This window comes from Eretmochelys imbricata, chromosome 14, assembly GCF_965152235.1.
Source record: "Eretmochelys imbricata isolate rEreImb1 chromosome 14, rEreImb1.hap1, whole genome shotgun sequence".
Taxonomy (NCBI): Eukaryota; Metazoa; Chordata; order Testudines; family Cheloniidae; genus Eretmochelys; species Eretmochelys imbricata.
Genome location: NC_135585.1, coordinates 37,962,730 through 37,979,819, shown reverse-complemented (window position 1 = coordinate 37,979,819; position 17,090 = coordinate 37,962,730). Strand labels below are relative to the sequence as shown.

The 17,090-nt window shown below is 47.2% G+C and overlaps 1 protein-coding gene and 1 pseudogene across 3 annotated transcripts in view; one reads left to right on the top strand and one right to left on the bottom strand.

The window, feature by feature from the left end:
- LOC144275110 (uncharacterized) overlaps positions 1–8,626 on the bottom strand; it is a 28,114-nt gene extending 19,488 nt beyond the window's left edge. Inside the window, exon 1 of one of the 2 annotated variants that reach the window (XM_077834249.1) lies at positions 7,741–8,626. In XM_077834249.1, the coding sequence (XP_077690375.1) occupies positions 7,741–8,623 (883 nt within the window). In that variant the 5' untranslated portion in view covers positions 8,624–8,626. The remainder of the gene's footprint in view (positions 1–7,740) is intronic. The other variant, XM_077834248.1, reaches the window with a different exon arrangement.
- LOC144275109 (uncharacterized) overlaps positions 1–17,090 on the top strand; it is an 807,364-nt pseudogene that overhangs the window by 720,980 nt on the left and 69,294 nt on the right. The window lies entirely within an intron of this gene.

Sequence of the window (17,090 nt, the reverse complement as noted above, 5' to 3'; positions counted from 1 at the left end):
GTGGGCAGGCTCCACATCAGCTCCTCCCAGCCTGACTCTGCAGGCAGCAGGTGAGTCCTGGGAGACGGGGGAATGAGGGGGGAATAAAGGAGGGAAGGAGAGTGAAGAGTGAGCGACAGAGGGTGGGGGGAGAGGGCGGAGGCCTCAGGGGAAGGAGCTGGGCAGGGCAAGGGTGTTCAGTTTTCAGCAATTAGAAAATTGGCAACCCTAATGGTAATGCTGAAGGTGAGGACCAGGAGCAGCAGGGGAGACCTGAGATCTAAAAGCACCGTGTGTTGCTATTTCTTCCTCTCCCTTCTAACCCTTGTTCATTTCCAATCATTCCCCTTTTCTTCTATTTTCCTCCTTTTGTTACTTTCACTCTGTTTTTGCCCCCTTCACACAGCCACATTTTCTGTCTCTCACACTCACCACAGTCTCTGAGACCACACAGCTCTTGGGGCTCTCATCTGTCCCTGGGCCTCCCCTCTGCCCATTGGGTCTCTCAGACCCACCCCACCGGAACTCTGATCCACCCTCTCTGAGCTTTCAGTCCCCTCCTGGGACTCTAAGGATCATCATACCCCTGACAGAGCTCTGGGAGACAGACTTTGCACACACACAAAAATGATTAGGAATTTATTTGTATAAAACAAAACAGATTCATGTAAAAATTTCAATGAGACATAAAAGACTCACCCAAAACCTGAATTTCATGAAACATGAGTCCCTGCCCCACCCCGCTGTCCAGAAGCAAGAAAATCCCTCCCAGGGCAATTGTTTCAGGAATAATCCCAGCGTGTCACAATCTCCGATGAGTCCCTGCCTGAAAACAGGGATAAGGGATTCCAGCTACCGTCCTTCCCTTCCATTCAGTAATACACTCCCCCTGACAGAAAGAGCTGGGAAGGCACCAGAGAACATCAAATACTAATAATCATGGATTACATCAGAAAGGCTGAGGTGTGTAATGCCATTTTTTTGCTTTAGTATTCACTTTTGTGACCACATAGTTAACATAATTAATATTAACAGCAAGGGAGGAGTGCAAGCCAAAATAGGGAAAGAACAAGTTAAAGAATAGTTAGATAATAGTATTCAAATGGGGCTGTCCTGATGAAATTTACTCTAAGGTGCTTTAAGGAACTAGCTGAAGCAGTCTCTGAATCATTAGTGAGTATCTTTGAGAACTTGTGGTGGGTGGGTGAGGTCCCAGAACACCGGAGTAAGGCAAACATTGTAGCTATCATTAAAAAGGGAAACAGAGGACTGGGGGAACTATAAACCAGTTACACTAACTTCATTAACTGGAAAGATACTGGAACAAATTATTAAACAATCAATTTGTAAGCACCTACTGGATAATAGGGTAAGAAATAGCCAACATGGATTTGTCAAAAATTTCAAAAAGGCTTTGACAAGGTCCCTCACCAACGGCTCTTAAGCAAGGAAAGTTGCCACGGGATAAGAGGGAAGATCCTCTTGTGGATCAGTAACTGGTTAAAAAATAGGAAACAAAGAGTAGGAATAAATGGTCAGTTTTCAGAATGGAGAGAGGTTAAGTAGTGGTGTCCCCCAGGGGTCTGTACTGGGACCAGCACCGTTCCACCCATTCATAAATGATCTGGAAAAAGGGGTAAACAGTGAGGTGGTAAAATTTACAGATGATAAAAAAACTACTCAAGATAATTAAGTCCACAGCAGACTGCGAAGAGTAACAAAGGGATCTCACAAAACTGGGTGACTGGGGAACAAAATGGCAGATGAAATTCAATGTTGATAAATGCAAAATAATGCACATTGGAATACATAATCCCAACCATTGGAGTCTGTTTTTGAAGTTTTGAATAGACTCCAACGAGAGACTGCTGAATTGGAATTAATCTGCAAACTTGATACAATTAACTTAGGTTTGAATAAAGACTGGGAGTGGATGTGTCATTACACAAAGTAAAACTATTTCCCCATGTTTATTTCCCCCCACCCCCACTGTTCCTCACACGTTCTTGTCAACTGCTGGAAATGGCCCACCTTGATTATCACTACAAAAGGTTATCTTAGCTGCCCCCCCTCCCCCTCCTGCTGGTAATAGCTCACCTTACCTGATCACTCTTGTTACAGTGTGTATGGTAACACCCACTGTTTCATGTTCTCTGTGTATATAAAATCTCCCCACTGTATTTTCCACTGCATGTATCCAGTGAAGTGAGCTGTAGCTCACAAAAGCTTATGTTCAAATAAATTTGTTAGTCTCTAAGGTGCCACAAGTACTCCTTTTCTTCTTTCAATGTGCAGTGGCAGTCAAAAAAGCAAACAATGTTGGAAATTATAAGGAAAGGGATAGATAATAAGACAGAAAATATCATATTGCCTCTATATAAATCCATGGTACGCCCACATCTTGAATACTGTGTGCAAATCTGGTCACTCCATCTCAAAAAAGATATATTGGTATTGGAAAAGGTACAAAAAAGAGCAACAAAAATGATTAGGGTATGGAACGGCTTCTGTGTGAGGAAAAATTAGTAAGGCTGGACTTTTCAGCTTGGAAAAGAGACAACTAAGGGGGGATAGGACAGAGGTCTATAAAATCACAACTGGTGTGGAGAATGTAAATAAGGAAGTGTTTACTCCTTCTCCCAACACAAGAACTAGGGGGTCGCCAAATGAAATTAATAGGCAGCAGGTTTAAAACAAACAAAAGACCTATTTCTTCACACAACGCACTGTCAACCTGTGGAACTCTTTGCCAGAGGATGTTGTAAAGGCCAAGACTATAACAGGGTTCAAAAAACAACTAGATAAGTTAATGATGGATAGGTCCATCAATAGCTATTAGCCAGGATGTCCAGGGGTGCAAAACCATGCTCTGAAGTGTCCCTAGCCTCTGTTGCCAGAAGCTGGGAATAAGCAACAGGGGATGGATCACTAGATGATTACCTGATCTGTCCATTCCCTCTGAAGCATCTGGCACTGGACACTGTCAGAAGACAGGATACTGGGCTAGATGGACCATTGGTCTGACCCAGTATGACTGTTCTTAAATGATACCAAACCAATCTAATTCCCTAGCTACTAGACCAGTAACTCTGTCAAAGAGGAAGAAAGCAGTAGATGTGATACATCTTGTACTCCTGACGCAGGGGCGGGCAAACTTTTTTGGCCTGAGGACCGCATCGGTTTTCTGAAATTGTATGGTGGGCCAGTTAGGGGAGGCTGTGCCTCCCCAAACAGCCAGGCCTGGCCCACCCCCATCCAACCACCCCTTCTCCCTGACCACCCCCAGACTCCCCGCCCCCATTCAACCCCCGTGTTCCCTGCCTTCTGACTGCCCTGACCCCTATCCACACCCCCACCCCCTGACCACCCTCCCCGAACTCCGCTGCCCTCTATCCAACTCCCCTGCTCCCTGCCCCCTTACCGCGCTGCCTGGAGCACCGGTGGCTGGCGGCGCAGCTGCACCAGGACAGGCAGCTACGCCGCCCAGCTGGAGCCAGCCACACACAGCACAGCACAGAGCACCGGGTCAGGCCAGGCTCTGCAGCTGCACTTCCCCAGGAGCTTGCAGCCCCACCGCCCAGAGCATTGCGCCGGCAGCACAGTGAGCTGAGGCTGCATGGGAGGGGGAACAGCAGGGGAGAGGCCGGGGGCTAACCTCCCGGGCCAGGAGCTCAGGGGTCGGGCAGTAGGGCCCTGTGGGCCGGAAGTGGCCCACGGGCCGTAGTTTACGTGCCTCTGTCCTGATGGAATTCTGCGCACCTGTGTAGGTGCAGAATTCTTATGGTTCACAGTTTTCTGTGCTCCCCGCTCAGAAAAATGCAGAAGAAATATGCGGGGGGGACACACCTCTTCCCTGGCAGCGCAGGCAGAGCATCTGTCCCAGCATGCCTAGAGTAGCTGTTAGAGATGCAAATCACTGCGGGGGAGGGAGGCTGGGCATGCACGCCTGCGGGGGGGACGTTCGTTACCGTCAAGGGGCAGGGCGGGGCACACGTGAGCAAACAAGCGGGAGAGACTCTGGCCTTGGCTACATTTGCGAGTTACAGCACAATAAAGCCGCCCAGAGTGCTCTAACTCACTCCCCATCCACACTGGCATGGCACGTAGAGTGCTCTGACTCCCTGGCTAGAGCACCGCTGGTACGCCACCTCCCCGAGAGGGATAAGGTTTGCTGCGTATTGGGTGAGACGCTACAGCGTCGGTGTGAATGAGGAGTTACCTTACAGCGCTCTGATTGCCCTCCGGAAAGGTCCCATTAACTGAAGTGGCTTCTCGTCTTTGTTGTGAACTCCGGCAGGAATGCGGAAGTGGCCCTTTCAAAGCTCCGTTTTGGAGTGCCGGCTGCTTATCATCTCCGAGAAAAAAACAAACAGCTAATGTTTGCTGAGTGAGAGAGAGAGAGAGAGAGGTGGGGGAGGGGTCTGTGCTTACAAGACAGCATGCTGATGCACTCTCAGCACCCCAAAAACCCACTCTCTCTCCCCCCACATACACACAACACACTCCACCCTACCCCCTCCCCATTTGAAAAACACACTGCAGCCACTTGAACGCTGGGATAGCTGCCCATAATGCACAGCTCCCAATGCAGCTGCAAGTGCTGCAGATGTGGCCCCGCCAGTGCACTTTCAGCTGTCAGTGTGGACAGACTGGAGCACTTTCCCTACTGCGCTGTACGAAGGCTGGTTTAACCCAAAGTGCTCTACATCTGCAAGTGTAGCCAAGCCCTCTGTCCCTCTTCCTTTCTCCTGCAGAGTGCCCGGCGTGGAGGGGTAGGGCTTTTTGTTAGGCAGGAGGCAGGCTCTGTCCCCTGAGGCAGAAATGTAGCAGCCTGCCTGCCTATGTTCCTTCACTGCAATGAAGCAAGCAGCTGTTTTGCCAGGTTTGGAAATGCAATCAGCCAGTGTTATCCCTTAAATTGCCTGGAGGCTCACTTTATAGAAGATCACAGGGATTGGATTGAAACAAATTCAGTCAGTTTTTATTTGAGAGGGGATAAGGTGTGGAAGAAGAAGAGTGTTCTTTCTGTGCAAAACTGTTCCAACGTTTGAAACAAAACACTGTTCTTGATGGGGAAAAACAACATTGTTAATGGTGCTTTTGATAGTTGATCTCATTTTCTGAGGCAGAAATGTAGCAGCCTGCCTGCATAGTAATGTGGTTAATGTTTCTATTGTCAGTTAACTGTTCCCATTCTCAGTCAATTACCCCAGGAGCATAAAACCTATAAACATTTTAAAGCTCCTTTACATTGCCAGAGTGATGTAAAGGAGCCTTATTATAAAGGACAGTAAGGAAATCCTCAACTAGGAAGATCTATGTGCTTTCTCACTTTTTTCCTGTGCCAAAGTGACACAATGGGGTTAGATTATAGCTCAGGATTTATTTTACTTACCCATTTAAAAAAAAGAAGACTTTGAGGGCAAATAAAACATTTATCAAGCAGTTAATAAAATGTCAGGACAATCAGAACCAAGCACTTCCCAAAGTACCCAGCCAGGTCCAGATGAAGTTACCAAATGACAAACGGATATTCATTCTTTTGCACGACATGAACAGCCTTCACATCATGCATCAAAACTGCTACACCAGCTTCTCGTGCTCGAGAATTCCCTACAAAATTGCATGTGGATAGGGACAAATTATTTTGCATATCCTGCAATGTTGTTCTCAGTCATGAGTGACTGTCTGTTATTGTGGATCTTTTTGCATTAAAAAAACGCATTATTTTGACAAATAAAATATGCAGAATTTTAAAATATTGTGTGCAGATTTTTTTTTTTTTTTTGGCGCAGAATTCCCCCAGGAGTAATCTTGATTTTAGTAAGGCTTATGACACAGTCCCACATGACATTCTCATAAGCAAACTAGGAAAATGTAATTTCATCTAGACTACTATACGATGGGTGCAAAACTCTTTGAAAGGCCATACTCAGAGAATAGTTATCAATGGTTCATACTCAAATATGAGGAACATATCTAGTGGGGTCCCTCAGGTCAGTCCAGGATCTGGTACCATTCAATATTTTCATTAATGACTGGGATAACAGAGTGGAGAATATGCTTATAAATTTGTAAATGACACCTAGATGGGAGGGATTTCTAGCACTTTCGAGGACAGGATTAGATTTCAAAATGACCTTGACAAATTGGAGAATTGGTCTGAAATAAAGTCAGTAAAGACAAATGCAAAATATTACACTTAGGAAGGAAAAAAAATCAACTGCTTTCCAATAAGGCAGAGGTCCTGAAACTGTGGGGTGCGGAGGAACATTTGGGGGAGTGCAGCGGAGTCCAGGCCAGCCCCTTTTGGGGGTGGGAGGGAACGCCACCCAGCCCTGCTTCACTCCCAACTCTGCTCTGGTGCTGCCCCCAGCTGTGGCCCCATGCCCCTGCACCACCCCCAGCCTCAGCCCCTGACCATGTCCCAGTCGTGGCTCCACACCTGGCCCTGGACTAGGCCCCCTTACTCCTGTCCATGCTTCCTCCCTCCTCCCGGGAGCCACAGCCCCACTCCTGAACCTGGCTCCCAGGGGGAGCAGGGGGGCATGAACAGGGGTAAGGGAGGTCACTACTCTGAAAAATTTGGGGACCACTGCTATTAGGATAGTTAAGCTCTGGAATAGACTTTCAAGGGAGGCTGTGGAATCCCCATCATTGGAGGTTTTTAAGAACAAGTTGGACAAACACCTGTCAGGGATGGTATAGGTTTACTTGGTCCTGCCTCGGTGCAGGACACTGGACTAGATGACCTCTCAAGGTTCCTTCCAACCCTGCATTTCTGTGATTCTATAATCCTGTGAATACAGTACACAGTAATAATAATAACAGTGAAACTCGGCCTCTCCTATACTTGCATTCTCCTGAACCATTTCACACACAATAATTAGTGGCCCATCACAACTCTCCAGGGAGTTGGACAACTATTATCTCCATTGTAGGGATGGGAGAAATGGACACAGAGACAGGAGGGGAAGTGACCGGCATTAGCTCACACCCAGGAATCTTAACTCTCATTTCCCCCACCCTCCCCTCTAACCACTAGACCACACTCCCAAAAGGGCATTCCTCAGAGTTCCCACCTCTCTGGGGAATCTCCACCATTAATTCCCCAATCTCCAGCCGCCCCTACCATCCATGACTTCAGAGATGTCCAGTACACTGAGCAGTGCTCTGACATCCTGTTAGTTCAAATCAGCAGCTCTTCCTTCCTTGCAACTACAGCCCCAGAGGGCCCCTTGCTGCTTCCCTGAATAATATTCCCCTATCCCTACGCGGAGGTGCCCTAGGAGCTACAAAGACAACCCAGACAAGAACGGCAATAGGTCATTTTTACCTCTCCTCTAAATTGGAAAATATGTGTGTAACCCACAGAAATGTCTCTCTACCAATCCCATCACCAGCTCACCCCAGACCCTGAAATCGCCCAGCTCCTCAGTACCCAGCGTTCTGTTCTTTTCTGCCCCTGCCAACTATCCCCCACTGAAACCCAAACCCTTCATCCACTTGCTGCCCCTGCACAGACTGTCTATCAATGAAGCACATTTACACTTTGCTTCAGGAGAGCACAGACCCATTGTCCCATAGTGAGAGCTCCTGCCACTTGCTAGCCTGTGTGGAGTTTCTGGTGGGACATTAGAGAGACCTTCGCCTTGTAGCTTTTTCCACAGACATAACATTTATAGTTTCTCTGTGTTGTGTGCGCTCTCTGATGTGAAATAAGTTCTGACCTTTGCTTGAAGCTTTTTCGACAGAGAGAACATTTATATGGTGTCTTTCCAGTGTGGGTTTTTTGATGTCTAATGAGGTCAGAGCTCCTAGTGAAGTTTTTCCCACACTCAAGGCAGTTAAAGGATCTCTCTGGCCTGTGCATTTTTTGGTGTGAAATAACGTGAGCCTTCCGACTGAACCCCTTCCCACACTCAGGGCAGTAATAGGGTTTTTCTCCCGTGTGGATTCTCTGATGATTCATAAGGTCGGAGCTCTGCTTGAAGCTTTTCCCACACTCAAGGCATTTATAGGGTCTCTCTCCGGTATGAATCCTCTGATGTCTAATAACAGCTGAGCTGTCACTAAAGTTTTTTCCACAGTCAGGGCACCTATAGGGTATCTTTGCAGTGTGCATTCTCTGATGTCTAATGAGGTGTGAGTGCCGAGTGAAACTTTTCCCGCACTCAAGGCAATTATAGGGTTTCTCTCCTGTGTGGATTCTCTGATGTTTGTTTAGGTTTGAGCGTTCACTGAAGCCTTTCCCACATTCAAGGCAGTTATAAGGTCTCTCTCCTGTGTGGATTTTCTGGTGTGAAATAAGGGTTGAGCTCCGCTTGAAGCTTTTCCCGCAGTCGGGGCATTTATAGGGTTTCTCTTCTGTGTGCACTCTCTGATGCACAACAAGGGTGGAGCTCCGAGTGAAGGATTTCCCACACTCTGAGCAGTTATAGGGTCTCTCTCCTGTGTGGACTCTCCGATGAACAATCAGGGATGAGATGTTACTGAAGATTTTCCCGCATTCAGGACAGCTATAGGATCTCTCTCCTGTGTGGATTTTCTGATGCACAATGAGATGTGATCTCCGATCAAAGCTTCTCCTGCACTCAGCACATTCATACAGTTTCCCTTTAGTGCAGATTCCTGGCTGGATCATGTCTTCAGGAAGGTCCTTCAAACCTCCCCCTTGGTGAGTGGGTTTATCCAATCTCTCCCCAGGGGAGTTTTCCTGCTGCCCCTCTGGCCTGTGCTGATTTTTACAGGCTTCTCCCTGCTCAGGAGTCCAGGAAACTTCCCCTTCAGATCTTCCCGATAGTGTTCTCTGTGCTTCCATTTGCTCAGACCTCCCTGCTGAGGATTCACCTCCTTGTTCTCACTCACCATCCCATCACCTGATGTGACAGAGAGACAATCCAGACATGAGTCATTCCCTGCACTGGAGGAAAGGGAATCTCAGAAAGTGGAAGACGAAAGGGAGAAACAAATTAAAATACCTGTTGGGAAGATTGAAAAATCAGTTGTATCCTTCCCAAAATCTTTCCCTAGCAGAGAGGTGGGGGACCAGTCCTGCCCCCACAGCCCATCCGAACAGTCAAAGGGAGGGAGCTACTCCCAGGTGTCAGCCAGGGTGGTGGGGAATTCATGAGCAACATCTGCCATATGTCTACAACACCTGCCTGGGACAATCCTGGGTGAGATAAGGCAGAACTGGAGGAGCTCACAGAGTTTTTTGTTCCCCAGTAATTCCTGCATCAAGCCCATACATTCTTGGGGAGCTAAAGTAAATTTTTTAGAAAGACTCAATTTCTGCTTTAAACACTTCCAGTGACAAGAAAAACCAATCCACACCATTTTGGATTGAATTTCACAGGCCTTTTCTTCCCAGGGGGAAAAAAACAAACAAAGCCTTTTTAAAAAGCTATTTTGAAGTCCTAGGAGCTGTTTAACAGAGATTTATTATTTTTTTTAAAAAAAGAAGGCTTTTTCAAAACAAAATATTTCCTCCAACTCTGAATAACAATACCATTTCCCCCCCCCCCCCAGCTCCCTCCATGCAGGTAAAGCTCTTGGTAAGTATGAGTACCAAAATAAGTTAGTACAAAGTAAAATGTCATACACATGACTTGTTCATACTGCTCTATATACCATACACTGAAATGTAAGTACAGTATTTATATTCCAATTGATTTATTTTATAATTCTATGGTAACAATGAGAAAGTCAGCAATTGTTCAGTATCAATGTGCTGTGACACTTTTGTATGATTTTGTATGATTTTGTAAGTGAGTAGCTTTTAAGTGAGGTGAAACTTGGGGGCTATGCAAGACAAATCAGATTCCTGAAAAGGGTACAGTAGTCTGGAAAAGTTGAGCGCTACTGACCTGGAGTCTCCGGTTCAGGAGCCAGTGTGGGTAGAGCCCGGGGCTGCCCCAGGGGCTGGCTCCAGCCACTGGAGAAAGTCCCTCCTGCCTGGGCATAGAGGTGGCTTTAAGGAAGGTTCCCCCCACACAGACCCCACTGGGGGAGCAGCAGCTGCTCAATCTAGGCTTCCAGCTCACAATGGAGACAGCAGCAGCGTCTTCTCACACTGACCACCCAAATGCAGGAGCGGCACAATCTCTGAGCCTCTGTGACAATAATTATTATGTGTTGCAGTGCGGAAGTGCCAAAGAGCCTTTAATTCTCCCTACTTCCTGCCTCACCCCTGCCAGCACCGGATACAACAACCGCTCTCAGCAACCCCTTCCTATGTCCCTGAATATCAACTCAGGCAGCCTGCAGCCCTCCCTGGGACCGGCTGTAACCTGAGCTTAGAATGTCTGTCTGCAGAGAAAGGGGTGGGGGAGGGAATTGGGGGTGTGAAATAGACTAAAGTTTGTCTCTCTCTCCAGCAGAGACCTGGAACAGAGCTCTGTGTGGCTCCAGAGCTTGTTTCTCACACCAAAAGAAGTTGGTCCAATAAAAGATATTACCTTACCCACCTTGTCTCTCCAAACTCCAGTATAAGCCCCTTCTGAAATTACCCTACTTGCCCTGCCAGGATGCTCATCCACATTTTGCTCCTCATGGAGCCATCCTCTGGGGGCAAAAAGGGAAATTGGCTGCTTTGTTGTTACTGAGCAGGCTGGATGGATCTGAACATGCTCAGTAACATCTGCTGAAGCCTCTGCCCTTACTCGCAATCAGAATCTGCTATACACAGTTTTAGATGAGGGGAGAGGGGGGCAAATTGGTGGGGAGGGATGGGCAGATTTTGTTTTTACAGGGCTCAAAATGTATCCAGAGATGGGTCAAACTGGTGGAAGGAGGGGAAGGGGAGGGGCAGATAGACGGAATCGGGGTTCAGAAAGGGGGGAATGCAGCACCAGACAGGGGCGGAGGGGATAAAAAAAAGTTACCATAGGTGGGATGAGCCATCTGCCGTGCTTATCAAAATAGGGTGTGGGTAGCAGAGGGGCTTGTGCTCTTCCCTGGAGAGTCCATCTCAGCACCCTTTCCCCAGGGCTATGGTGTTAAAGCTGCAGTGTGGCTCAATGCCCAGTTACAGCAGCTCGTCTCTATCTGAAATGATTCACTGAGCTGCCAAAAGAAATCTGATTTCGTTGCCACCATCTTAGGTAGGGTTAACAGATAGCAATTGTGAAAAAACAGGACGGGGGTGTGGGGTAATAGGCACCTGTATAAGAAAAGTCCCTAAAAATGGGACATTTGGTCACCCTAATCTTAGGGTTTGCCTACACTGGAAAATTTTACCAGTTACATAGGTGCAGTTTTACCAGTACATTTCCCATGTGGACATTGTTATTTCAGTCTAAGAGTGGCTTTTTTTCAGTTTAGCTTAAACCCTTTACCAAACGATATAAGCTAAACCACAAAAAATTGTAAAAAGCCACTCTTATACCAGAATAACAGTGTCCACACAGGGAGTTACACTAGTATAACCTTCCAGTGTAGACAAGTCTTAAGTGCTTTTTTTGTCACCACTTGTGTGTGGAACTTACTTCCCAAATATTCATGAAGGGCACTATGCTATCTTCCTGGAAATTGCTCCTAAAGGAAAAATTCTACTGTAGTTTTACCAAACATAGATACATGGGTTGGGTTAAACCTGTCAAACTGTCTGGCCTGTACCCTTCATTTAAGATAGCTGTGAGAAACGGCTGGGTAGCCTCACCTAAGCCAAAAGGATATGGCAAGCCAGTCCAGAAGTTAGCACTATGTGGACAGAGGGCTACACTGGGTATTGTTTGACCAGAGGTAACAGAAGCAGCAGACAGAGCACAGAAAGAAATAGCCTGATGAAGCAGCCACAACTCAACACTGGAAAAAGCCTGGACAGAGAGCTTTTGGGGTGCTGTCTGAAGTGCTCTCCCTGAGCAAGGATGCTGTCCCCTGTTGTTTGATTTCTTCTGTGTTCCGGGAAACAGCACTTTGTACATTTGTAAATAAACAAAATTGCATCAAAGGTACCAGACTCCATCTTCAATTTCTCCTTCCGACTGGGGAAAAAAACCCACAGTGGTCTGAACTTTGAGTAGATGTTCAGGTCAAAATTGGTAATGCTAATAAACCCACTTCACCAAGCAAATCAGGTTGTATTGACATAAACAGAGAAACATCTGGATTCTCATGCAAGGGGAAAGTGGGTCACTGAGAAGTTTTAACCCTTCCCCCTTCCTGCTTCCCCATGTGGGAGAAGGAATCAGTCCAGGTGTTTTCCCTCCAAACCAAGGATTTTCTGACATTTAAAGGAGGAGGTTGGAAGTAGGAATAAAATCTAAGGAGCTTTTTCTATGAATATTTACTAATTAGAGCAAAGGAAATTGAAAATATTTTTGAACAATCAGAGAAAAATGAGCAAATTCTGGGAAGAATTTATATCAATATTTAATAAATAACTAGAGCATGTTGATTTCCCGCAGCCCTGCCATCAACATGGGCAGCGGGGAGCCCTGGCTGATGCGGCTTTAACACAGCACAGAAGGGGAATGGAGCTGGAAGGGTCCATAGCTGTTGGGGAGGGGGCAGCAGAATGGGCGGGGCAGGTGAATGGCAGCTGGTGGTTGTGGGCAGCTGGGTTGGGCTGTGGCCAGGGGTGGGCAGCAGCAGCTGGGATGGGATAACCTGGGTCTGGGCAGTCTCCTTCAGAGACCTTATTCTTCCCTTCTCCTCCTGGGCTACCCTGAGTGCTGCATAGGGTGGCATTTTGTAAACATTTAAAAACTCAATTCCCCACCTCCCCTTCAGGAATATGAAAACAATCACACCCACTCCGGGGATTCTGCAAAAAGACTCCTCAACCTGTAGTTAATTGATACAACTTCCTGGACCCCCAGCTAGTCCTTCCATTACTTTGGGAATTGCTGCACTAGGGACCCAGGAAGCATGGAGCAGCCCTGGAGGGAGGGAAACCCCTCATTCTTCCTCATCCTGCCTTGTCTGGGGCAATAAGATGGCCAACTGCCCCATTAGCAGCAATACAAACATCATTATTCCTAATGGGGAAGGCCCAAACTTTATTATGAACCACAAAGCAGGTCACTTTAATCAGAAAAATATCAGTTTCATCGATGCAAAGAGGAACAATTTGATTCCTTAATGTGAGGGAAAGTAGATTATTGAGTGGTTTAATTCTGTATCTGGTGTAAGGACTCAGGGAAACTGTTTCCCTCCAAAACCAGGAGAAGTTGCTGCCATTCAAAAGGGTGAATAATCCCCCAAATCTGTGAAGATTTTATCGCAGTATTTCAGAATTAGGTGGAAATTGGGAAAATCTGAGGCAATTTTATACTAATAACCGAAATCTACAGGGAAGGGGCAAAATCAAAGGAGATTTTAAATCTAATTCCGTAATTAGATGGGGAATACAGAAATTTTGAATGGATTTTATATCGATATTAGATCATTAGAGAGAAAAAGAGCGAAGGTGTTGTTGGGTTTTTTGGGGGGGGTGGGAGCTTACATAATTTCCGAGAAGGAAAGGCAAATGTCTCAAGGCAATTGTTTCCCTCCAAACCAGGGATCCAGGATCCTCTCTCCACCTTGTCACCTACTCTCCTCCTCTGCCTTTTATATCCCTATCTGCACAGAAAAAAGAACAAGGAGTACTTGTGGCACATTAGAGACTAACAAATTTATTTGAGCATAAGCTTTCGTGGGCTAAAACCCACTTCATCGGATGCATGCAGTGGAAAATACAGTAGGAATATACATATATATATATATATATATATATATATATATATATATATATATATACACACACACAAACAGAGAACATGAAAAAATGGGTGTTGCCATACCCACTATAATAAGAGTGATCAGTTAAGGTGAGCTATTATCAGCAGGAGAAAAAAAATCTTTTGTAGCGATAATCAGGATGGCCCATTTACAACAGTTGACAAGAAGGTATGAGATTATAGGGGGAAAAATAAGCATGGGGAAATAGTTTTACTTTGTGTAATGACACATCCACTCCCAGTCTTTATTCAAGCCTAATTTAATGGTGTCCAGTTTGCAAATTAATTCCAATTCAGCAGTTTCTCGTTGGAGTCTGTTACTGAAGTTTTTTTGTTGTAGTATTGTGACTTTTAGGTCTGTAATCAAGCGAACAGGGAGATTGAAGTGTTCTCTGACTGGTTTTTCAATGTTATAATTCTTGATTTCTGATTTGTGTCCATTTATTCTTTTACGTAGAGACTGTCCAGTTTGGCCAATGTACATGGCAGAGGGGTATTGCTGGCACATGATGGCATATATCACATTGGTAGATGTGCAGGTGAACGAGCCTCTGATAGTGTGGCTGATGTGATTAGGTCCTATGATGGTGTTCCCCGAATAGATATGTGGTCAGAGTTGGCAATGGGCTTTGTTGCAAGGATAGGTTCCTGGGTTAGTATTTTTGTTGTGTGGTGTGTGGTTGCTGGTGAGTATTTGCTTCAGGTTGGGGAGCTGTCTGTAAGCAAGGACTGGCCTGTCTCCCAAGATCTCCCAAGACAGGCCAGTCCTTGCTTACAGACATTACAGAGGGGAAGAAATTACAGAGGGGAAGAGATCCAAGAAGTGGAATGGGACGATCCTGGGGAGGGGCAGAGTGGGCAGAAGGGAGGGATCCAGGAGCAGAGAAGTCTGGAACCAGGGAAGGGAGAGAGGTCTGGGCCCTGCCTGCATTCTCAGTCTTGTTCTGGGGATGTCATTAAATTAATCATGGTTCTCAAAACCCTTAGAGCATGGCTGGGCACTGCAGTGTAGACAGGACTGACCCAGGTCTCAGGAGCTGCACCGCCCCAGGGGGTGTCTGCAGAACCCTGCACTACTTGAGGGAAGGGGAACGTGGATCAGAACCATATTCTACTGCAAACCCCATTCAGGTGTTAGCCGGGCCAGGGTTGTTCTGTCCAGAGACCAGATTCCATAGCAGGTGGTTTGATGGTGTAGGCAGACCTATAGAAGGGGGACAGTGGGGAAAACAGATCCTGTCCATGATGGGGAAACAGCACTGCCAACCCCAAATGTTCAACAGTCATGAGTCAGGCTCACCAAAAACCATGAGACTGCCTTTAAAATCATGAGATTATGTAAGAATAACAGCTTTGGGGTTTGTTTTATTTGCCTTCTGCTTTTTAAGCCTTTAGGGTGAACTGGGGGTCACATTTTGAAGCTTTTTCCACAGCCATGAGGGCTAGAAACTTACTTTTTCTTTAAGAATGAAAGCTGAAATCATCACATCTCCACTTGACTCCAGGAGCTTGGGCTTTAAGGAAAACATTATCATGAGAGTCGTGACAAAATCATGAGTGTTTGTAACACTGGGGAAGGAGCAGTGGCCAGCAAAGGGGGCAACCAACTAGCAGAGAGAAAGAGAGAATGGGACAGAGATAAGGGAGTTACAATGGGATGATGTAACGTAGAAATGCCAGGGCCAAGATGTTAGCAACTCCTCCATTCCTTCCACCACAGGTTTGATTTCTCTGTATCAGGAGACATGGTGAATGCTGGGGGCGACATGGCTTTTGCTGGCAGACGGGGCCCCTCTGCCCCAGTTATTTCTCCTGCCCTACCATCTCAGGCCCCCTCACTGCACAGAGTTCCCACTTCAGTTTTTCCCTGCACCTATTACCCTATGTTGTTTAAAGCGGGTGGAAAGTGAGGAACATAGGTTTTGCATTACAAACATTTCAGATCCAATTCTTTCTAAAATGAGTGGGGATGACAGTCAGAGAAATGCTCCCACCCAGCTGGGGCTGAACAGAGAGAGCTGTGAGCAGGGGGACCTATGGCTCCAGGGAAGGCCCTGATCTGATTCAGCCACAGCCCAGAGCACTGCTGAGATGGGAGGATGTGTCCATACAGAGGGAATCGGTGTGGGAGGGGGGAGGTGTTGGTTAATGTAAGGGCTGAAGTTGCTGCCCCTGATTGGACAATGTTTCTCTGGGAGGAACCTGGCAACTAGCTCCCCCTCCCCCAATTCACTACAGCCCATCAGCATGTGCTTCAGGCCCATTTAGGGTAACTATTTCCTGATTTTATAGGGACAGTCCCGATATTTGGGGCTTTATCTTATATAGGCACCTATTACCCTACCCCCCAACCCCATCCCGACTTTTCACACTTGCTGTTTGGTCACCCTAGGCCCATTGAACTGAATTCACACCCCTGTTACACACAGTGACCAGTGTGACAGAGACCTTTATCTACCCCTGACTGGGTCCTACTCAGCATTACGTGGGGGGGGGGAACAGAAGTGGGGTGGGGATTGCAGGATTCCCAGGTCCCCTCCGGGCCATTAACTGCATTATCAGAATCCCACAGAAAAGGCAAGCCCAGGAGCACAGAGAATGTGATGGGGCCAGTGAGTGAGGGGAACATCCTGGCATTTCCTACCCTGGCAGACTCTCTGCCCATGGCGGGGAGTGAAACGGGCTCAGGGGGCAGCCTCGTAAGGGGAGCTGGTCCCAGCGCGACGGAGGGAGGGGTGGGGAGAGCTGGGAAAGTGGATTTGGTAGCTGGGCCAGGGGAAGGGAAGTGAGAGCCCAGCCCCAGGGCTGTGTGAGCAATGGGCCCAGGCTGGGTGAATGGGACCTGCTCAAGGAAAGGAGCCCAGGAAGCTTTTTATCCCTTGCCCCTCATATGCGCTCAACCCTGGCCACACAAACACACACCTTCTCACCTCTGCCTGGACCCTGCTCCCCCGGCCTCCATCCACCTTCCCGCCCCTCCTCAAACCTTCTTCTCCAGGGAACGCTCAGCCCCCCCTCTATGCCCAGCAACATTTAAACATGTGCAGAGCGTGAGCTCCCCAGGCAGAAGCCATGCCCATGCGTCTTCTGTGATGTGCCCGGTACTGACAGATACTAATGAATAATCACAATAATCCCACTAGCAGCACAAAGGGGTCTGCAAGCTCCCAGCGCAGTCTCCTCCTGTACAGTGCTCTCTGCACGTGGTAGGAACCGCAGGACTAGTAGTGATTCCCAAGCAGAGCAAAAGGGGAATAATAGGCAGGAAGAGCCAGAACCCCAGAGAGGGGTGAGAAAAGGGCCCCAAGAATCACAAAGCACAGAACGTGCAGGGAATAAGGAGTGGCAGGAATTCAGCTCCTTTCCCTGAGTGTTACCCAGAGA